Source organism: Anas platyrhynchos, chromosome 1 (assembly GCF_047663525.1).
Source record: "Anas platyrhynchos isolate ZD024472 breed Pekin duck chromosome 1, IASCAAS_PekinDuck_T2T, whole genome shotgun sequence".
In the NCBI taxonomy this organism is placed as follows: domain Eukaryota; kingdom Metazoa; phylum Chordata; class Aves; order Anseriformes; family Anatidae; genus Anas; species Anas platyrhynchos.
In genome coordinates this window covers 152,441,837-152,465,780 of record NC_092587.1, presented here as the reverse complement: position 1 = coordinate 152,465,780, position 23,944 = coordinate 152,441,837, and the positions used below count along the sequence as shown (strand labels likewise).

At 35.0% G+C, this 23,944-nt stretch overlaps 1 protein-coding gene and 1 long non-coding RNA gene across 15 annotated transcripts in view; one reads left to right on the top strand and one right to left on the bottom strand.

Annotated features, from left to right (window-relative positions):
• Window positions 1–18,782, top strand: part of LOC140001292 (uncharacterized) — a 37,466-nt gene extending 18,684 nt beyond the window's left edge. Inside the window, exons 2-4 of one of the 2 annotated variants that reach the window (XR_011806367.1) lie at window positions 5,118–5,582; window positions 9,168–9,246; window positions 18,138–18,782. This is a non-coding gene — a long non-coding RNA (uncharacterized lncRNA). Of the gene's footprint in view, window positions 1–5,117; window positions 5,583–9,167; window positions 9,247–13,146; window positions 13,318–18,137 lie in introns of those variants that run through there. The other variant, XR_011806368.1, reaches the window with a different exon arrangement.
• The window catches only part of DOCK9 (dedicator of cytokinesis 9), a 127,705-nt gene that overhangs the window by 62,025 nt on the left and 41,736 nt on the right, over window positions 1–23,944 (bottom strand). For all 13 annotated transcript variants that reach the window (XM_027443490.3, XM_072032445.1, XM_027443447.3 and 10 more), the window contains exons 3-14: window positions 21,014–21,103; window positions 19,228–19,310; window positions 17,606–17,675; window positions 13,324–13,419; window positions 12,554–12,688; window positions 9,129–9,303; window positions 7,836–7,903; window positions 3,872–3,946; window positions 3,629–3,769; window positions 3,065–3,265; window positions 2,810–2,932; window positions 548–630 (exon numbers count right to left, since the gene is read on the bottom strand). In XM_027443490.3, coding sequence (XP_027299291.3) covers window positions 548–630; window positions 2,810–2,932; window positions 3,065–3,265; window positions 3,629–3,769; window positions 3,872–3,946; window positions 7,836–7,903; window positions 9,129–9,303; window positions 12,554–12,688; window positions 13,324–13,419; window positions 17,606–17,675; window positions 19,228–19,310; window positions 21,014–21,103 — 1,340 coding nt within the window. The remainder of the gene's footprint in view (window positions 1–547; window positions 631–2,809; window positions 2,933–3,064; window positions 3,266–3,628; window positions 3,770–3,871; window positions 3,947–7,835; window positions 7,904–9,128; window positions 9,304–12,553; window positions 12,689–13,323; window positions 13,420–17,605; window positions 17,676–19,227; window positions 19,311–21,013; window positions 21,104–23,944) is intronic.

Sequence of the window (23,944 nt, the reverse complement as noted above, 5' to 3'; positions counted from 1 at the left end):
ACTTCTTTACTACGAAGTAGAACATACTGCACTATCCTTCGTATTGAGCATTTAATATTCCTTTTATTGTAGGGGAGTTTTAACATATAAATAGCTCAGTGTAAAAAAAAAGAGAGCCATTTAATTCTTAGTAAAATTAAAAATCTTGACAATGGAAAACAGTTGCCAATATTCAAGAGTTTGAATGATAATGTGATGAATTTTCAACTTTTTTCCTACTACAAAGCGTAAGTCTAAGCTTGCTTTTCAGAAATCTTTGTTTAATTCAAGGCAAAACAAAAAGTAATTTAAATAGCACATTGAGATTTAAACAAAATGAGATGCAGAAGATAATCACAGAATAATAGGTTGAGTTGAAGGGGACCTTAAAGATCACCCAGTTCCAACTCTCGTGCTATAGGCAGGGATGTCACCCAGTAGATCAGGCTGCTCAGGTGCTTGTCCAACCTAGACTTGAACACCTCCAGGGGTGGGGCATCCCCAGCTCCTCTGCCCAATGTTAAAGAAAAGCGAGGTAAAACTACATATTGGCAAGATTTGTCCTTACCTAGCTGCCCAGGCAAAAGGCATTCTATATTGACCTAGTCTCTGGCATGCCTGCTTAGCGTTCTTCAAAACTTTCTGTGCAACCTTCAAGGGACATAAGAAATAGCCAAGTTTTAAAATCAACACCATTAATTAACATACAAGAAAAACCCACGCATTGACACAGATATAAATTAAATTAATACCTCTTAACAATTCATTTCAGGTTAAGCAAGGCCTGCTGATCTCGCAACATTTCACAAGTGAAAACAAACCCATCCACACTTCCTGATAACACATTTAATTAAGCAAGAAAAAAAAAAGAATTGCTAACAAGTCATCTGATTTCTGCCTTCTTTAATTTGTAAATATTCAACAACTGATAACTTAAGCATCAGAAAGGAGAATGAGATGGGACAAATTGTTCTCATTAGAATTTTCAGGTTTTGTTTTTGTCAACTATGAAATATGAACAAATACTTCCATTATATTGAACCAACAAGCAGACCTAGAAACCCACTATTCTGAGATGTTCAACACAGTGCTGAACCACTTGACCTATAACAGAACCTCCTGACAGAGCAGTAGGTTTCTCTTTTCCAGAAGTCAGCTTTCCATGGGTACCTAACACAGTGAAAAGTATTTTCTAGAGGCAGAAAAACCCAGAGTAAACCTGCCTGAATACTATCCCTGATCTATGCTTTTGACATTAGGAAGAGCTTTTTTTTTTATTGCTGTGCCCTTTAAGCCAACTCTCAATTATCCTTTCTTGTAAAAAGGGGAGAAATTACATTTAAAAGCACAGACCCTTGATCAATAATTATCATTATTCCCCAATATCAGTGTTTAATGGTAGAACAAGTGATTTATGTAATTTTTTTCTTCAATTTTTTCTTCTCCTTGACCAGAGCAGCAATTCTGCAGGGAACTGGAACTTGTTTATTGCACTGATATAAGGGGAGGCCTACATAACTGTTCAGTACTGTTCTGGTTTTGTTTCCAGCTAATTCAGTGTAATCCCAAAGAACAAGAATAGACAAAAATTCAAACTAAGGATTCAATTGTGTAAAGTTACGAGCAAATGAAAACCAGAAACAGGCAGCGTAAGTTAATATAACAATGAATGTTCTCATTTGGCTGTTACTCTAACACAGGTCAACATAGTCCTAGCATTCAGCATCAAATTTTGGAACTCTTGGGCTTAACTAACTTTCCTGTGTGGCACAGGCCCAAGACCACCAAAAAGCAGTTATTCAGTTCAGTTTTGCTTTAACTCAGTAACAGTCAGCACGCACTTCAAAAACAGGCTCTCAAAATGCAGAGCTGTTGCTTTCTAATGATAGCTGCAAAAAAATCTCAGCCATTCCTGGAAAAGCAAATCAGTAGCCTGCTCTATATTAAGACCAAGTGAAAAATACAGTTTTTCGCATTTAACTTAGCCAGAACTAAATCAGTAGAAGAGAACGCTGTTCCTCTGCAGAGACTGAGTGTTAACCCTTCCTTTGTCCCTTTGACTAGCTGAAAGCAGGAGGAATATCAACAACACCTGACATTGCTTACAAAATCTCTATTACCCTCATCGGACTATTTAAACAGTACTCTAAGCCAACAAAATTAAAACACTGGTGCTTCACTGACAGACAAGAAACAGCAACTGACCAAGTTTCTTGTTAGCTAAGTTTCAAAAAAAACCCAAACATTAAAATGTTACATTATCCTAGACTTCTAAAAAAATTCACGTTTCAGTGGTTTATTTCCAAAGGTGATACAGAGTTCCTTCAAACCTACAGAGCATTTCAAATGCAAAAATGTAGGCTTAATGATATCAATGGTTCTGAAGGAAAACAGTAAGAATATAGATACGAAAGTTACAGTGAACACTGGTCACTGAAAACTGAGTTAAAGAAAAAGACAATAACAATTATATAGTAAATGAGATCCACTAACTAATAGAGATATGCAGTTAGTTTCTGAATACATTTAATTTCACTTGCAACTCAACTTTCACATTGAAGATTAGCATTCTTTCATCAGTTTAAAGCCTTTAAAAATTATAGATTGTCATGATTACAAAGAGCTGAATAATTTTCTTAATTATATACTGGACTTTACTGATAAAATGTAAATAATAACAGTTACTACTAATAACTAGAACTTACTAAACCAAATAACTGTCACTGGAACACCTTATAAAAGAACCACATTTTTGATAGATATTTATTAACTCCAAATCAACCTGTCCTGCCTCGCTATTTTTTCAGTGCCACAAAAGAGGATAACGTACCTTTGAAGAATCTGAACTTTTCATGTACGGTTCAGCGCAATGTGTAATACTTCCCTGTAATACTTTTTCTATTCTGGCCACAAGGAAAATGTCGGGATGAGGACATGTGACTGAAAATATTCCCTAAAAATAAAACACAAGATAAATATAAAATGAAAATGCACACACTTTTTACATCACATAATGGAAAGCCATTTGAAGCATGATGGAAAACTGTCCTATTCAAAATACAAGCCACATTTCACTAATTCTTACCTGCTTTGGATATTGTAACATCGTTTCATAAATGTCTTGAATTCTGTGTGAACTGTCACCACTGCCATTCATCATTGGTTGAGGTGCATTGGATAGCATGTGCCTTACTGATGTGTGGTTCAAATCAACATGGAAATCTGCAGAAATCTTCCGGTTGTTTTTAATATCAAATAGTGATAATGTGACAAAGAAAGGTTCTACCTAAACATTTAAAAAAAATAAATGAAATGTCATTGTTATCATCTATATTACTGTAAAAACATGTATAACAGGAAGATGAATATCATATTCATAAATAAAGGACCACAACTCTAGATATTACTGACATTGTATAGAAGACAGTACAAGAAAAAATTCAATTTCTACAACACAAGGGTCGTTACAAAGGTACTTCTTATAGCATTTAGGCTCTCATTTCAATTTAAAAGAGTAGGAATACCCACAAACACACATGAACAATGTTTCTCAAGCATAGCAAAGACTTTTGCTATTAGGAACACTGTCAGCAAAATATTGAGACATCTGTTACAATATTAACAGAAAATAATCGGATGAATGGTTTACATTTGTTGTTGGTCCTTCTTCATTTTCAGCAACACAGCTTTGCAAATTGAAAGATAAATCATTACACTTCACAAGAATTTTTTTTCCAAACTTCTCTTCAAATGGCTTCACGTCTGGTTCAATACCAGAAAAGTCAAGTTTCTTTAAAGAGAGAAAAAGAAAAGGAAAATTAAGTATGTTATTTTTCATCCCCAAAGGATCAACGTACAAGGAAGCATGTTATTTCCTTTTAAAAAGTCTAACCTGTGCATCTGGATCCAAGGCAAAAAGTTTAACTCTGCTTTCACTTTTGATCTTTATTTCTGCTTCTCTCGTACTCTGTCCAAAAGAAGAAAAAGTCTTTGTATCACACTATTAAATGAAAGTGGTTTTCAATCTCATTCCATTTTCCTGTTCAAAGCTTTAAATATTTTTAATTCATGCACTCTTCTCTCCCTGAACTTTGCAACTGCTTCGTTTAAATTGCTCCATCATGTCCAAGCAAAAAGAAAAAATTCTTTTCCCTTTCTTTTCTGGAGACTGGCTTTTCCAGTCTCTAAAACATTAAAAACAAATAAAAAACACATCAGCAACATGTAACCTTCCAAACTCATGGAAAGTATACCAAAGTGTAGCTCATATACCATGCTGTCTCCTTAAACAATAGATAACTTTCACAACATTATTTTATTGAAAAACAAACAAAACAAAAAACCACACCACAAAGAAGTATGAATGGTATGAATGTAGGCTGAAACTCAGAGCTATAGCGAGACCATAATGCTGCTCTGGAAGCAACAGGTTAGCTAAGTTAAGAAACACAATCAAAGATTTCTGTTGTTTTATTTTATTCCTTTTCTTGAGCTCTACTGCCAATGAAGTGGTTTTTCTGTCGGTGGATGGAGGAGAAAAAAAAAAAAAGCTGGCCAAGAGACAAAACTATCACACTGAAAAGTTACTTCTCAGAGCTTGGAGATAGTACACTGATCCTGCCCAGTATTTGTGGATACCTACCTTTAACAGTAAGAGAAAACTAAAGTAGCACAAATGGAATGTGAAAATTGCTGGTATACATAGGTTATTTTTCCATAAAACCTTGAAAGAATATTGTATGATTTTTGAGTCAATGGAGACAAGAAATAGACACATCCCTGAGCCAAAATTAACAATGTAGTATAGTTGCCATTCTCAAAGTATAGCTAAACAGGGATATAGAATATTTCATTTGAGGTGAGAGTCTATTTTTGGGTCAGCCTGTACTGGCTAGAAGATGTTACTGACCCAAAATGTTGATCACTGACCATCAGCAGGAAGTGGTCTCCTGCCCACATCTGCTTTGTTAGAGGTTTTAAACTCTAAAGATGTCACCAGCTCTAGTAGCTCAGAACTCTATTTTAGGCTAATAATAAAAATAACTTAAAGGATGCATAACAGAAGAGGAACTTTTGAGGTTTGATTTTGAGCATGGATGGTTTAATTGATTTCATTTACTATGATCTTTACTGCACAGGAGAAAAGACAGCAGTTGCTGTGGAAGACATGACCAAGACACTCAAAACCAGCAGAGTGTTGGCAGACTTCACTTGTTCAGCAGCTAGCATAATCGAGATGCACATGACTCAACTGTGAGGAAGTGTAACATGACAAGAAGTTCCTTTGTATGTTTTGGAAAGGGAATGGTCAGCAGCAAGACCTGAAGAGGAAGACCTACTCATACGAGCAAGCCAGAAATTACTTCAGCCCAAACGCATTGAATGGTTTTAGATCTGTGTTTTATGCACTGAAGACAAGACAAAAATACACATTTTTTGACAGGCAGATTGCTGGGGAGTTGGGCAGAAGTCAAGAACTGAAAATATATAGTCAGCAACCCTCCCTACAGCCTGGCAGTAACTCTGGAATTCCATTTCCTCAGTGTTACTGGAATAATGCTTTCCTACCACAAGAAGCACTGGGACATGCAATTGTTAAGCAGGTACTTGGCCACACTGATTATGATAGTCACATCGTTATTTAAGCCAGAGGTGTAATTAATATATATATATATATATTTTTTTATGAAGGTTTAAAAAAAACTACATTCACACTTGGTACAGGGACAGATTCAGTAGAACAGACAGCTTCAGCTATACGTGTGCACATCTGTACATTGAAGTGTACAAACCCATTTTATTTACTTTTTTTTTTTTTTAATTTACTGGAAAGTGGAAGGCTCAGATGTACTCACAAGGGTTAAGCCTTTCCTAGGAAGACACTTTTTCCATTATTGTCAGGTGACTCTAATATCATCCCTGAAAGAATTTCTCTTTCCTCATAAGATCATAAATTCATATATTGTGAAAATCTCCTCCCAGAACCAAGAAAAAATAAAAGAGCAACTATAAACTCATCTAAAAGAAGGCTCGATGCCTTAGAAGTCTTCCACTGGGAAAAACAAAACCAAACAACAACTAACAGCTGAAAAGACAATGCAAGAAAGAACAGAGAACAAAAATCTTCAAAAATAAACAACTTTTATATAAAATAATCAAATCAAAGCACAAGTAATGTACTAATGCAAATGGGGAGAATTTTTCCTTTTCTTCTCTGGGGGAAAAAAAGGCTAGAAAAATGCATTAGAGCAAATAGTAAAGATGAACTTGAATGGGAAAACCAAACATCTTATTTGGAAAGAAACAAATTTAAATAGGTTGTATCCATAGAAGAAAAAGAGTCAGTGCTCAAAGAGTTGAGGAAAATAACATGTTAGGAAAATATCTAGCCTACAGAGTTGCAGTGTTTCCTATCAAAAGGTTATGGAAACAGGAAGCGGCATTTGTAGTACAAAAATGGCACACGGGTGCCACAGCCTGTAATAAAAGTCCACTCCAAAGGTCATGTGGGATGTAAGTATTCTGATAGCTCCAACTATGAAGAGAAGTCTTACATACAATAAAGACATCTAACTTCAAATTTGTTTTGGAAATACCTTTTCCATGGCCTCATGTTACTATGCTGTTTGGTGCTTACAGCTCTTCCAAGGAAAACTCGATTGTATGCACCACAATCCCAATTCATTTCCAAATGCAGCTGTAGCTGGAGTTAGCATAATAGGTTTTTGTGTGTACGAGCCAAGTTGATTACAAATAGGTTACAGAAAGAAATGTCAGGCAGCCAGTTTGGGTGCTAAAGTCCTGTTAGTGTATAGTGAATCTTCTGATGTGTTAGCTAATAAATAGCATTTGTTTTACTGCCTGCTCTCAGTTTATAAGCTGTAGTCCTTCAGGAGTAGTGACTAGGTCAGGCAGACCCTCTGAAAAGAAGAGGGAAGAATTCTAAAGCATGGTCAAGGAGAAAAGCATCAAGACTGCAGGCTGCATCACACAAGAAATAGTAAGGAGTCACGATTCTGTTACTTCAATAGAAAAAGGTTACCAGCTCCAGTCCTTTGGTAATTCAGCAAAAACTTCTCCCCTAGAGAACTCACAAAACTTACAACACACAAGTCACTATTTTAATTGAAATCAAGTCTGCAAAATGGAGGGAGTACAGTTACATTTGTTTTCTATGTATTTCTACTCTATCTTCTTCTATTTCTATTTTGTTTTACTTACTTGGTGTTTTCACTATGCAAAAAATTGAGTATTACAGTTCATATTCAAATAAAACATCAGCTGAACAATTTATCTGCTGTTCTTTGTGGACAAGCAATAATGGAAAGGTCTACAGATTTCCATCTCAAAGACATGGGCAACTCAGGATTCTAACCACATTTCTACAAAAACAAAACTGAAATGCAAGAACTACATCAATGCAATAAATACCCACGAATTTGCCACCTCCTTACAAGCACAAATACATCATCATTGCTATTAAGCTTCTCTACAGTTTTAACCGTAAAGATGAAACTTGAGTATAACTAAATTACTTCTACTGAAGTAGTTAACACCTGTATGCAGCAGAACAACATATGTAAATTACAAACTAATGAAATAAAACTTGCTGCTCCGAGACATATACATGTGCTTTACATCTTTAAGATCTTTAAGATATCAGCCAGGTTGCTTCCAAAAGCAGAAAATGGGCAAGCTCAATAACCACGACTATCGACAAGAGCTTCCAAGCTTTTAAAATACCACAGACTGACTGGAAGCTGAAAGCCAACACCTTACCTTTACTGAAAGGCCACACAACTAAGTATTATGTTTAGGACTCTATATCCTGAGTAGTCATTCATAATATACATTACCTTGGCAATTTCAGGATAGTAGTTATCAAAGCTACTTGATGAGCTTTCCATTTTGCTTTGTTCATCATCTACAATTAAAAAAAAAAATCAAATAACTACTTACAAAGTTCTGTAGCAAAAATATTTCTGATTAGTTTGTTTGTAATTCACATCCCCTCAAAAATAACAACCAGCAAACAGGTAGTGGTCAACTCTATAATTTCACTTTGTAAAGATGTAAAGTAGCACTTATTCCTAATCTTACCTAGAAAATAGCTATCAACTTTAATACCAGTTTTGATACCTGCACTGGAGAAGACGCTCAACGTACAAAATGTACATTAGTCTTTCCATTATGCATTTTAACTTGAACTCAAAACATGTTCCCTCTGTTTGTTCAGGTTTCCAGGTCTACTCTCCAATGGCTACTGGAGTTACAAAGCAGCCATTCAGTTACCTTTAAGAACCATCTTTTGGTTCTAAGGTCAGTTGAGGACCACTGATGACTAAAATGTCCTTCACAAAGCTGCAGGCTTCTCTTTTTCTGATTTGCTTTTGTTGCAAACGTATCATGTTAAGTTCTGACTATCTTCACCAAAAATACATATCTAATTTTAAACTGTAATGATACCTTTTGGTATATAGTGATATTTATAAGCACAGGGACCTATAACCTCTTCCAGGTTCTTCTGGATAGGCATGTCCTTAGTCTGATACCAATTTTCTTCCCCATCCTCTCTCAGGACAAAAATTGCATTAGATGGCATGCAGACTCTCCTTTTGTCACCCACCTATCAACTATACTTGGATCACATTGCTTTCAGATGTCTGCCTTACCTGTACTTAAAGGGTTCCAGTAGCAAAGAAGCAAAAAAATAAATAAATATGTCTGTGGTCAAGAAAGTTGTGTGTAAATTTAAATACCTCATTGCTATCACAATGTCCTGTTGTTCTATCTACAGTGGACACAGAACAGATTATTCAATTTTCAACATATTTTATGCTTTTTTAAAAATAAGTCCCTCCTTGATCTTCTCTTTTTCTTAAACTACCTTGGTCACAATTTTTCATTGTGGGTTCTATTATCTAGACTTCTGAACAGTTCCTTTATTCTATAATGCTGCCCAAAGGGCATAACTCTTCATTGTCTGTTGAGCTGATGAAAGACCCAGAATTTTTATGACCAAAGGCAAATAAATTTTAAGAATATAAAGCCTTTATATAAACATACAAAATATAAAGCCTTTATTTCTGAATGCACGTACATCAACATTGTCACATAAGTGTACCAGCATAGCTGGAAACCCTTCTTACCTTCATGAGATTCTCCATTTCTCTTTTCTTGCATTGCAGCCTCGAAGTTAAGCTGAAGGATTTTGTTCAGAGTGTTGATCCATTCTTCCATCTCAATTTCACTGTCTGCAGCTAAAAGGTAACTACTCTTATCTTGCATCTTGAGCTCAAATGCAAAACGTCTGACTTTATTGTTCTATAACAAAATAAAAGATTTTTTTTGACATTTTTACATCTTGTCTACTCACAAATCTAATGATGCTATTCATCTAACACTTTTGTACTTCAAATATTTCAAAAGGCACACACTTGGAACAACTGTATTATTACTATTATTAATACTCTTTCATCTCTAACATTTGACCTTCTGAAGTTATGCGTACCACTTCACCAAGTGGAAGTATAAAAAATATTAGCTCATTTTCCCATCTCTCCCATCATTTTGCTCGTAAAGGTTTAAAAAAATCCAAATGTGACAATGAATACCATACTACAAGTATCAAGTCTTCATGTATCCAGATCCCCTGGAAGTGAAATTACGCAAGATCTACTGATAAAAGAGCATGAAACAACATTTGAGCGAGAATCTTTTGCATGCTGCGTTTTTATACCAGAAGTTGTCATAAATAGTCTCAACTCTGAATACACCGATATTACAAAATTTAAATACACATGAAGTTGGGAATCATGCATTTCTCCTTTGTTCATCAACCATTAATGTCACCTCTTTTCTACGATTTAAGTCAAGGCCTCACAAGTACTACCTGGCTTGACTCACATTCCTGAGAATGAATTCAGAAGTCTCAAATGCCAACAAATGAAAATTCTGCATTATTGTCACATTAACTAAAAAAACTCTGACAAACTCATTAGTTAAACATTAAAACAAACAACAAGACAGCCTCGATGGTGGTTTTAAGTTAAATTTGATGTCAAATTACATTCTGGTTTTCACCATACTTCAGATGTTTGAAGTTACAGAATTAACTACTGCTTGCCAAAGCATTCAGCTTCCTACCAAATGTAAGTTTCTGTTAAAGATACAAAGAAACATGTGGTCTCCAGATCTAAGGCAGCCTTACCAATTAAAGTCAGTTCTTAAGATTTGTCATTTACTTCCTTACTGTAACGCTTAACTTTCACAGCTGAAATCCTTGACATAGGTGGTGCATCTCACCACTTGTCTGCTTTCACAGATGAGTGAGTTAGTGATTAAGCTATGTATTTATATGGCTGCATACATTATGTGGCTGGACTTTTTTTTATGTGGATAAGTCTTAACATGCCCCAAGACTACAAGAAACACCCCTCACCCCAAAATACTGTCGCACATACTCGGCATTTCCCCTTACAGAAAGGCTGGTGAAGGAGTTTATTCCAACTGCTTTATCTTTAAAATCTGTTCATTAAGCCAGCATTTTTCTGTTCTGTGCACCCTCTGCATTTAAAGAGCAAATAGTCTATGTACTAAATGAACTTAAAACACAAATGAGAAATGTTATAAGAAAGCAGTTGGAACTAATCCTCCCTCACAAAAAAAAAAAAAAAAAAAAAAAGAAACAACTTACTCTGAAACAAATAGTTTGGTTCCTGAGAACAGCAGCTTAGAATTATGTTCACCTTAAAAGAACAACTACTTCCATGCATTCCAAGTCAGACAACTGTAAAATGCAGTGGTGGGACTTTTTTTTTATTATTATTATTTTCCTTTTCTATTAAATGGAATTTCAATTTTTGTTGTGTAAAGACCACTTTTTTTTTTTCATCATGAGATGACACTAGGCAGAGTTGAGGAGAACATAACATGCATAACGCTCCTCAGCAGTGCTGAATAGAGGGGAAGCATCACCTCCCTTGAACTGCTGAAAATACTTTGCCTACTGCAGCCCAGGATACCAATACCAATCATTCATTTAGGTTGGAAAAGATCTTCCAGATCATCAAGACCAATCATCAACCTGACCTACTGCATACCATCACTAAAGCATGTCTCTTAGTGCCACATCTCCATGTCTCTTAAATACCTCCATGGATAGGGACTCCTCCATCTCTCCAGACAGTTTCTTTGCATCAAGGACACATTACTTGCTCATGTTCAACCTGGTGTCCAGCAGGACCCCATGTTGTTTTCTGCAGAGCTGCTTTCCAGCAGGGTGATCCCCAGCACGTACTAGTGCCTGGGGTTGTTCCTCCCCAGGTGCAGGACTTTACACTTCCCTTTGGTGAAGTGCACCTATTGTGGTTGCACTTCCTTTTGCTGAAGGGCCTTTCTATTTGTAACTCTTGGAAATATCAATGCTTTCTGATCAAGTAAATGAATATAGCATTGCCCTCAAGAGCCTGTAATAGCGCCACAGGCTGACAACTAGAAACTAGCCATCACCTGGATGAAAAAAAGAGCCAGGAACAACCTTGAGATGGGTAATTTATGTTACGAGAAAGGCACCAAAGCAGAGGAAGCTGTACCAGAAGAGCAGAAGGAAAGATATAAGATTTGGAAGACAAAGACCACAAATGTGTTTATGAACCTTTTTGTTATTGTTGTCGTTTGATTGTTTTAAAAAAACATGAATCAAATTAGTTGCAGTGGAATTGGCCAAAATTGTACCCCTAAAGCAAAACAATTTGTGTAAATCTCAATATGCAACTTGCAATATGAAGAAATTTACAAGATTTCTCAAAACATTACAATATTTAGAAAAAATACTCCTCTGTAAAGCTGTTGTATCTCTGCATAAATCTTTAAAGAACTTTACACTAAGAAATTATATATTATTTAAAAAATACATTTTTACTAAACTTTGCCTATTTCTATCACAGTTAACAAAGCCCTAAAACCCAAGGGTTTTTTCCAGGTATACTGTGCCTAACAAAACAGTTACAAGCTGTACTGTAAATACATAACAGAATCACAACAGAAAACACTCTTTTCTTTGGCACTTGCTACTGACAAACATTTTACCAAAGCCCTTAACTTTTTTAAAAATGAAGAGCACATGAAAGTAATATTGTAAAGGTCAAATGAAAGCATCTGGAAGGGTGACTGAATTTAATACAATTCCCACAACAAAAATCCCACACAAGAAGCTATGCAAAACATTTTACAGCCCGTGTAAGAACAAAATGTAATTGAACTTAACTCTAATTTTATGCAGTCATTACTTTGCCATAATTTATTTTTTGTCTTTGCCTTAAAATTTTGCCTTTAACACTAATACTTGACATCAACTAGTAATTTTTGTTCTTTTCAGAGAAATGTTTCGAATTCAGCCTCCTTCAATTCAGAATCTAGTTCACTATTTCTGCAAGACTCACCGTATGTAGTTGTTCCTCTGCATAACAGATTCTTATCCATGTCTGACAAAAGTTACCTGAATTATTTTTTTTAATCCATTTGCTATAAAACACAGAATTAACTGAAAAGCAAGCAAAATAATTATAATTACCTGAACCACTCCCATGCACGAATCTAGAAATATTGATCCTTTGGGTTCTTTTGATATTTTTTCATCTTTGTAGAAATTGAGATTATAGGATCCATCACCAAGTTGGATTAGGTGGAAAAATCTTCTTTTAAATGACTAGTGAAAAGAAAGAAGTAAAGAAAAGAATTTCAACATTAGTATGTTGACCCAGAACTATTTACAGTCAGCTAGAGAAAAAAGCTTTTATTTACACATAACCTAAGGGGTATCATTAGAAAACACGATTGAAATCAATAAGTTAAAAAGATTTTTTTTGGAAAAAAATAACTGCAAAGTCTGCAATAAGACTGTATTGTATTATCTGAAAGTATTTTTGATGCACTGAAAGTTATTTTCAACAGACTCTACAACATTATGTATAAAATATTTAAATGATACCCAACAAAATCAGTCTAAACTTATTTCTAATTAAAGATGCAGTACAACTAAAGACTTGTATTAGTAGCCCCTTTCCTACTATTAACAAAAGGGTCCAGTTGAGAAGTGCTTTAAAACACTGCTCTTCTCTCACATAACGGATTTTTACTTTTTTTTTTTTTTTTTTTTTTAAATAGGTACTGTGAAGGGCAAGAAAGATTTGACAGCTATAAATTACATACAAGCATCTCTCTTCCACCTCATGCTGTTTTTGTTAGAAGGAAAGCACATGCAAATGGACTTTCTCAAAGACACGTTGATATTTCAACATTGGTGTTCATTTTTCACCACGCATAGGCCATTCATAAACTTACTCTCATGGTCACACTGATTGCGCTATTCATGTTGCCTTTGTACAGCCATCCTTGTTTTGTTATTCCACCCTTCTGAGACCCAAGAGATGCTGCGTCCTGGAGATGAAGGCAGAGAGGTGGAAAAAAAGTAAAGTTTATCATCACAGACTAAAACCATTACATATATTTGCGTATTTCAGAAGTCATTTTTAAAGATGGAATAGTAACGCTCATAGTATAATGATAACTATGTTATATTAAATTATATAGCAAATACTGTGAAATTATATAGCAAATATTCCAGCTAGGACCAAGGATGTGAGATTAACCTCATTTAATTTAATACAACTTGGCCAGTTAGAGAGGCTCGCTCTCTATCACCAGCAGGATGATCCAATTAGATGGCTAAATATTAAATATTGATCCATTTAGATGGCTAAATATTAAATATTTAGAGAGCTGAACATTAGACAAGATAAATCCTAAATTCTCTGGGAAGGGAAGACAGAAAACTCAGAGTGTTTACTTTCTAAGTTTTTTGTTTGTTTGTTTGTTTTCGTTTTGTTTGTTTGTTTGTTTGTTAACATTCTAGTCTCCCCGTGCAGTAATTTTTCCTGATTTCTATTATCAGATTTGGATAAACTCTTGCTTATCCAAAACTTCAATCAAGATTTCTCAACCCTTTTTGTTTTATACGTATTACCTCTAAGACATTACTTTAAGAATTTAAAGAAAACTGTCTTGAAATGGATCTGTTCTTATGTCAGAATCAAAAGTTTTTAAGGCAAGTAAGACCAAACTCAGCAGTAATGGCAAGTTCAAAAAAAAAACAAAAACACAGCAGAATCAGTGCATGTATCCTACATGACACTGCCTGTATGCCACTTCCATATACCAGTTCATGGAACTTGGAAACTACATCCAACCTCATAGCATGTTAACACCTACTAAAAAGCAGTACCCCACTATTAAAACTGATCAAAATGACAGATCTACAACTTCCACGTAATAAATATTAAATCACCTATTAATGCAATCATTAACAGCAGTAGCATATAACTTTACCATTTTTTTCAATTGAGGTAACCCATTCTGACACAACAAAAATATTAACTAGACTTAGAGAAAGCATTTCAACCATGTAAAAGAGAAATATTCTTGACAATTAATCATCCAAATCTTCAAAATTAGCCATCTAGTTGGAAAAAAAAACACACACACAAAACTTTCCTCAACTGCCACATCTACTTTTTCTAATTCCTCTTCTCAGTTATGAAGACAAAATACAACAGAAAGTAATTACATATGGGTGACAGTCATTAGTTCAACAGCTGAACCAAATTTTGAATAATATTAATTAGTTTCTGGAATTAAATCAAGGAACATTCTGTAAGAAGTCCCTAGCTAATTTATTTACAGCTTATTTATTCTGTCTAGCTTGCATATTCATATGCATATGAGAACTTCAAAAAAAACCTGCAAACAGAAGGCAAAATTTGTGTCAATCTGTTCCTTCAAATATTCTAGTCAGCTTGCAAGAAAATGAGGTAAAGCAAGGATGACACGGTCACCAACTTTCAGAACACTTGACAGATGCCCTAGAAGCAAAGAACCAAAATAGCAAATTTTCATATGCCCCCAAGAGTCTCACTGTCCAAGCAGTGCAGTCTGCTTGTTTCCAATTGGGAAGTCATTACCCCCACACACACTCTGGTCTCCATTACCTAGGTAATTTTTCTTGTACCATATGAAGATGACAACTCTAGATTGTGGGTTTCCAACTATTATTCTCTACCTACACTGGTTAAGAGGTATCCCTAAAGAAAGGATGGTTTTAAAACCACCCTTACAAGTCCAAGGTGATGGGTCGGTGATGAGTTATTGGCAGAAGTTGGTTCTGGACAAGAAATTATGTAATTATGAAACTACATTTTTTCTGTGGTTCCATAAACCACAGACAGGACCATAGATATGACAAGAATTCCTTCATTATGTGTATTAACAAAAGCTTAGATTTATCTCTGTTAAGACTTTGCAATTCATAGCCTCTGAGGTAGAGCTCTACCAAATTGCATGATACTTCCTAACACTAAAACTGAGCATCATTTGAGCCTCTCTAGTTACACCATTGCCATCAGGCAGAATCCTTGCCTACAGAGCCAAAAAGCTATTGAATTTATCCAGCCTACCATCTGTTAATACAAAGGAACAGAGTCCATAGCCATTAACACACAACTTTTACACTGAAAACATACTTCCTGTTTCCAACCGGTAAGTTAATTTCCTTTTTTATTATTATTATTGCTGCTGCACATTATGCTTCGCTTTTAGAAAAAAAAAAAATCTTTCCCACAAACTGTGCTCCAAAATTTATTCCTACAGCAACTGTTTCAATAAAAACAGCTCCTGATCTTGAACCTCCACCCCTGGCTGACTTAAAAATTCCATTTATGAACATCAACTTGATGGCCTGATAGCATGAATTACTTTTGGAAAGGTAGCTCTCCCCTTTTTTAATACTGTGAGATTTATTTTAATCTTTGTGTGTTTTTCCTTCAAGTTTAATCACTTGGAGCTTTTTGGTTTTTATCATTCTCTTAATAAATCTTCTTTAAAAAATGGACAAAAACCACCTTTTAATATAAGATTTGCACATATGTTTTTTTGGCAAACAAAGATGCTAGTATCTGAAAGAAAAGCCTCTTCACTTTTTTAGATTAGATTAAAACATACGAAACAATTCAACAGTTTTTAACAAGCAGGGTATTCTTCCCTTGAGGAAACAATTTGTTTCCCCCATCCCCATCCTACTCCCATTAAGCTCCCTCCTCTTCCTAACATGTGGTGTGTTTTTTTTTTCCTTCTGTTTATATGTTCAGTTCCTCAGCAAAGAGTAACAAACTCTTCTTCAGTGACTGTAGCTCTGGAAGAGATGACGTTACTGCCTGCTGTAACAGGAAATCGGACAGAATTAAATAGGAAGTCTCTTCCACTCGCATTTCCTAGTAAAAGAAAAAAGCTTGCCACCTGGCAATAGCCAAGCTATATTATTGCAGTGTTTAACTAACTGTAGCCATAAGCATTTTTCCCCAATAACAATTACAGTCAATTCTATCTCCATTATTTTTTCCCATGTTTAACTCACTGTTTTGTAAAACAATTCTGTTGTCAGAAATATTATCACATTAAATAATGCTAAGTCTTTTAATTTTCAGTATAACCAAAAACATAACTATTTCCACCATACAAATAGAAAAATTTGCATAAATATACATGAAATTACTCCAAATATTAGAATCCAAATATTCCAAATATTACAGTGCACATTAATAGCAATGTTGGAAAAAAATGGCATCCTGAGACTGTTCAGAGATTTACCTATTCAGACACGCTCCTTGGACTACTTTTTTCCCCGCATTTAATCTGGGAAAACTTATAAAGGAACTACTTTTATTTCATACACAGCAGTTCTGAATACAAGGAATTTATAAACAAAGTAATTGTTATGGGCAAAGCTACAAAAAGTGTTTTATTTATTTATTTTCTGTGATGTAAGAGTTCAAGTACTCATACGGAAAGAAAGCACTAGCTTTTAACAACTTCGTGTTTGAACAGGGTGTGGTAAAAACTCAGTAACACAAATAACAGAAGCAGTTATTGAAAAAAAAGTCTTTGACATTCAAGACATCATTGAAAATTGCTTGAGACCATAGATAACTCGTTTCTATAGGCCAGTGACAAAAAAGGAAAGCAATTAAGAGTTTTAGCAAACTTTATTTTCACTTTTTCAGATTTTCTGGAGTCATCCTACATTCAAATTTATATCAAATTTTAATTCATATGCTAACTCTAATTTTAACTGTACGCTATACTGCCATGTGTTCTTAAGTGTGTGTACTTTCATGTTGGAACAGATTCACTTATGATTTTACTCAGCTTTGCAACTTAAACTACATAAAATATTTCTCTAAACATGGCCATCTACAAGGAAACAGTATAAAATCAGATAGACCTTATGAAATTTCAAAGATTGTTCTTCAGCACTGTTAAAAACTTCTTCAGTTTCAGTATCTGTCAACACTTGCTTTACTCATATGACAGATCTAAGGAATACAACGCTATTTCAAAGGTGGTAGGTACAAGTTGCTTTTTTGTTCTGTTTTGCTTTTTTTACTCTCCAAATCAGCCTGTTTAATATAATATCAGCTGTCACATCAACGCTTAATCCAACTTTAACCTCTCCTTTCCGCAAACATTCTTTACTGAGAGCAGGAGAAAGCAAGGAATTATTTTGTTATCTCACCTCATCTTTATCTGCTTCTTCATCCACTTCATATAAATGCACTGGAAGCTTCTCCGGTTTTGTCCCTTTGCTAGGAAAGAAAAGGCTTATAAAATACTAGATATTTCATGATTGGTTACATATTTCATATTGCAAAAAGAAAGATGTTATTTCTCTAGCTGAAGAGGGAAAAGTACAAGAATAACTGGCTAAAAACATACTTTTCATGAAATCTCTCTCATCCAGCAATTTTGCTCATTTGTATATCTGGTCACAGTCCTTCTATTGTTCTGCTTGTCACTGTCCTTACGATTAACTGAAGAGAACCAAATACCTTCTTGTTCACTGCACTCCTAATATCTTAGGTGAAATTACTGATACCCAAACAAACTGCAATACAAACGGTTATCTAGACTTAGGAAGGATATAACATGGCAAAAGCAATGTTGGGTTTTTGGTTGTTTTTTAAGTTGTCAATTTAAAAGCAACATTTTAGAAACAAATCAAACAGTGTAAGCTCCTCCTTCTGATTCTTCTTCCCCACCTCTATCAGAAAGCTACAGAGCCTTCCAGAATGTGAAGAAAGAAGTGTAGAAGACTACAGAAGACTGTAGAAGATTATGTAGGAGACACATCTGTATTACATGCCATAAATACAGCAAAGCTTTTCACTAATGGGAATAGCATGTCTTAGGGAAATCAAGTCTCATTCTTCACATGAATTTGAAACAAAACTTTTGTTCCAACAATTTCTAAAGCTGTTATCCACCACCAATACAAACATAAAAATGAATACCAAACATCCATGCTATAGCAAAGCCAAATTTGATTAAATATGTACTGAGAACCTAATGTTATCTATGTCAGTATTTTTTTTAATTATTATTATTATTTTTGATGAAGGTGTATTTCATCTGCAATTATATTTTTCTCCAGGAACTTCTCAGAACAACGCACATAAGGTTAATTGCACCTAAGAAACATGAGTTGGTGCTGTATTGCATGTCTGTAACAAGGAGGAGCATACACACTTTAAAAAGAGCTAATCCATTTTAAACTGTACTTCATTAAATGCAACTTTCAAGATGGGAAAAAAAAAAACAAATGTGATTGCAGAAAAGCCATGTTCAACTTTTTACTCAGATTTCCAGATAAACCTAGATAAACACTGTCTGCTTGTTTGGGTATACAGCATATTCGTACAACACTCGGAAATAACTGCATCCACCTTTCTCAGTTAGTATTCTATAAATATTTGTCTGTTAGGTTCTATTTCCTAAGCTTCTAAAGAGAGCTCTAAAAGCTGCCTTTGAAGCTACAAAAACAAAGATATCACCATTTAAGTTTCATCAAAACATTACTGTTTTAGTTGTGACATTTATTTTAAATTGTCCACGATACAAATTCATTCTTCAGCCTCCCTATGAGTAAGGCAATGTTCCTAAGGTATCTTCCCAGAAAATGGTTAACAAGACCTTATCCCTTCAAGTTCTGTATCAGTTCCACCCTAGAAATCATCATCTCTACTACTAAACAGTGATATAGCATATTTCAAAGCACATATTGCATGAATTAATACATTTCTGTGGCAAATACATTGATATCAAAGTTCCTTGCATTATACCAGTGGATAACATACATACTTTGGAAGCTGTCGAAATTCTGCTGAGTAATCTTCATATCTGTAGTTAACAATGTGCCAGTCTGAATTGTAGGTTTTGATGCACTATTTCAATGGAAACCAAATATCAGCATTAATTGGAAGAGAATTAACTGTAACAACAGCATTCACTAGATGCACACACACAAATCCCCCTCAAATACAGCTGTTATGAACTACTCTGATTACACATTGATCTGCAAAAATTCTGTACACCTCCCTTCTTTTGTGATACTGTTCAGTGCCATTAAGCTTTTTGTAACACGTGATGTTTTGATAGGACGTTATCGTATAGATGTGTATCATACAAAAGCAGAAAATGGTGAGTGCATTCAGCGTCTGGATTCACCATCCTCAGTTGCCTGAAAAGTTAAAGCAGCATTTCACTGCAGCTGGAAACATGACCGAGCTTCTAAAAACCTCAGCATTACAATACGCATGCATTATTAAAACAGAATATTATATTTTATATTTAGGCTTCTAGCCTTAGTTTGCTTAGCATGCTCTCTAGCATAAAGCACACATTTAAGTGCAGTTATGCTTGCAGCTGTTGAAAAGCAATAGCCCTGGACTAGAACACAGGAAATACCATTTTACTCCACCCATATTGCTACAACATAAAAGTACTGATTTATCTTGGCTTTGACTGAAGTAACATAAAACTGACAAGATCTGTTGTCAGAAATCCTGTGGTAAAAAATTTTCTGTTTTACAGGAATTGACTTATGTGCACACATACACAGCATTTAATATTTCAAGAATACTTTTCTTTATATTCTTTTCTTTATATTTCAAAGTACAAAGTTAATATTTGCCAAGCAATTGTTTCTGCAGAAACTCATTGAACTTCTTGAATTACCTACATCATTGCTCCCTCCTTGTCTACCACCTCCAAATTTATCTTTGAGTTGTTTAGGTTAGGTATTAAGGCTATCTATCAATCACTGTGGAGAATTCACTTCAAGGTTTGAGATAGATTCAGCTATTTGAAGCTCCATTAGTTTTCCTGATATTACAACAGACACTTACTTGCTTCAGATGTTAAAACATCACCTTGAAGTATATCGGTTAAAAAACAACAGATAAAGGCAAAAAAAATATTAAACCTTTTAATCCTAAAAGGCTTAAACAAGACACTAAAGGTAATGTGGTATCACAGACAGAACCAAGGGAACGTCAACACAAGAAAGCAGTTAAGAGACACTAAGTTTGAGAATGTTTCTTCTACATGTAGCACAGAAATCGAGCAGAGAGGATGAGTTTTGACCTCTACAAGTGTTAATGTTATGAATACTTCTGTTCCAGAAAACTACAAGATTATTATGAGCAAACTAAGAATGACTAGGACGAAACACGTTAACAGAAAGGATAGCCACACTGATTCATTTAGATTCACTATTGCTATCAATACTATGTATGTAAACCACCCATATTCATCTGGGAAAGACAAAAGCATGAAGGGTAAGAGATGGTGGAGAGAGAAGCATCCTCAAAATCAGTTCCACAAACAGTATCGTTCACAGCTATCCAGTAATTCTTCTTTTCTAGCCACTGAAGGAAAAAAAAATACTAGTTTTCCCTAGAAATTTTCTTTCTCTTGAGAAAACTAAACATAACTAGATCTCAAAGCAAAGCATTGAGAACTAGGTTGCAATATTTTGTATTTTTTCAGGGTTTTATTTGTTTCTTAAATAACAAATAAAGCAGAAGAAATACACTTCAGTTATAACACTGCTATTACACACAACCATGTAAAATTCCAACATTACCTCCGTTACAAATAAGCTCTGAGCTTCTTTCTCCGCATTTTCAGGAACCGTTGAATGAATGTATCGACTCTGACGTTTCAGTAATGCTGTCTGATAAACAACAGAAAAAAAAATAATGAAACCCTCAATTTAAAGATGATAAAATATGGCAACACTCAGTTATATCACTATAGCTGGGACAGAAGCTCAGCAGAAAACATCCTGTGAATACAGCACTGGAGAACAGACACTAATGACAATTTGCTTTCATTCAAACATGAGCAGCTTTATTCTCTCAGAAGAATTCTTTCCAGCCAGATTAAGATGACAACATTGGAATCAGGAAGAATTGGATACCATTGAAAAAAAAGTGTTTTCCTCTATTTTGTTACCATTGCCAAGAAAATAGTAGTAAAAATAATTCCCCCTTGACTGCATAACTTCACTATTTTGAATGCAGACATTAGAGTGGTGCTGTTGCTACATATGAATACTATTACTCCAGAAGAGCAACAATTCATACCAAAACAAGAAGAACAGTTCAATTGCAGATTTCAGGGGGCAAAAACATGAGACTTGTATTGTTCAGCTGAAGGTGAGAAAGATGGCCTTGATCCCTGGATATCCTCCTGTCTACCAAAGGATGCTTACTAAGTAAGAACTCGCTCCCATTCTATGCCAAAGTTGAGAGAAGCAAAGGAAGGCTGACAGACTGCAGGAAATCTCACTGCGACTGTGAATTGCAGCTCCTAAGACCAATACCAAAGCAAGCCTTAGGCACTTTCAACTCCTATATGGAAGATAACCTCACAGAATCTCCTGGAACTGCACAATAGAAATGATTTTGTACCATGTGGAAAGTGTTAGGAAAAAAAATGTCAGATTAGGTCAGAGATGGACAAGGCGTTTCCACAACCTGGGCCTGAAAGGGGGTGTGATCACTCGCTTGCTACCTACGCTCCACACACTGCAACACCAGGAACGACCAGAGAAGAGTGTGACAAGAAAAATCTCCACGTACAGATGGTCAAAAAGAAAGGAGACGTGGCAGTACGTTATCTTAACTTGTCCCTGTTGAGAGACTGATCTATAAGGGGCTTGTTGTTATAAAGGCCCACCCCATTAGCTGGGGGAAGCTTTTGAGGTTAGAATATTCAAGTACAGTAAAGTTTTGAAGGAGGAAAACTTCTGTTCTGGTGGTCAAGTCATTCATCTAGTCCAGAACTCTGTTGAAAAGTGACTTGAGAAGTGACAGTGTTAATTGTTTAAGTGTGAGAGGTAAGGAGGTATTAAAAAACAAAACACCACAAAATAACAAAAATTATAAAAAACACCTCATTGATCAAATAAATCTTAAAACACAGAGTTAAAAAAAACCTGCAAGAAGATATTTCTGCATATAGTAACAGCATTTAAGAATTAAGTGTTCTAAATTATAGAAACATGTTCCTTATTAAGAAAACATTCTTTTTAAAGCCACATAAACTTTAAAATATTTGTTTTCACTGACATTGGAAAATAAAGCCAGGCTCAATTTTATTCCTTTATTTTGGAATCAAATACAAAATCTTACTCTGGTTTTACATTAGCAGGTGTTCATCATATTAAATAATCATGAACTCCCTAACTATACCCAAGTGTGATACTTTTGCTTTTTCAGTATTAGGTTAAAAAGTGATTTTGATCATCCATCATCTGTAATAGAAGTTTGCAGATAAAACTCAATTTCCTGGCAGTCAGAGGATCAACCTGCTGTTTCTCTTAAAATACACCAGTGATGCTGAGAAAAACGTTAAAAAAAAAAAAAAAAAGGTAAAAATCTGACCATCATATATCCATGGCATGAATGCATAGGCTTTCCCCCCCCCACACACACACTTGGAATCAGGCCAAAAACATGGGGATAGCTATATGACCCTCAATCTCAAGTCATTTTCAGGCTTATTCACTGAATTGAAACAAATCTGAGAGATGTAGAAATGTTATGTATCTTTTAAAAGTCTAGAAGAGAGGCTGAATGTCCAAAGTGGGGCTGGGGGGAGGAACAGCAGGCAACATTTAGTTTGTCAAATTCACCAACATTATTAATTGACATCATGCATGCTGCCTCTTTGTCAAGTCATCCTGCAGCTGCAGTAATTCATCAGAGAGCCAGGAAATGCACCAAGTGAAAATATCTTTATTTAGAGCAAACTCCTAAAAATCACTACGAAAGCAACAGAACAATGCTTTCAGATACAGCCATGTATATAGCACAATCCAGAAGAAAAACCAGGAAGGACTGCAAATTTTCCTCACAAATCCATTGGTAGAACTGTTTTGTACAAATGAAACGCTGTACAACTATACGCTACTGAGCTAGAGTGTTACTTTGGATTCAGGAACACATAACCCATTTGAAATTAGATTTTCCACATTGTGTATCTCAGGCTAGAAGATGTTTTCATGTTCTTGACAGTTTAGCTGTGTTTCTGACACCTAGGCTAAAAAATTACGCTTTTACTAATATTAAAATCTGGCATGTGATTTTTTGAGTCATTTTAGTCCTCCTTCCCCATTCTTTATGGGAAATATCAAGATGTTCTTTAAGACAAAAGATGTTTTCAGGTGGCACTAAAGATCTACCAAAAGACAGCCAAGGATTTTGTAGCAGGGTGTCTTTAACATAACGTGTCCTTAAGCATTTAAAATGAACATAATAACATGCAGCAACCGTGACCCTTTTTCCAGGCCACAGTTTATACAGAAGTCATTGTTACAAAGTGTAAGTCAACAGAATTCAGTCTTCAATTTTATCAAGATGAGAAGTGTAAGTGGATTTTTCATATACAAAGTATTTTCATATCTTGAATGAGATTTTTAAATATACATATATATTAAATAAATCACACACAAAGAAGTAGCTCTCAAAATTAATCACTTCATTCTGAGTAATAAGGTGTCAACACCTAT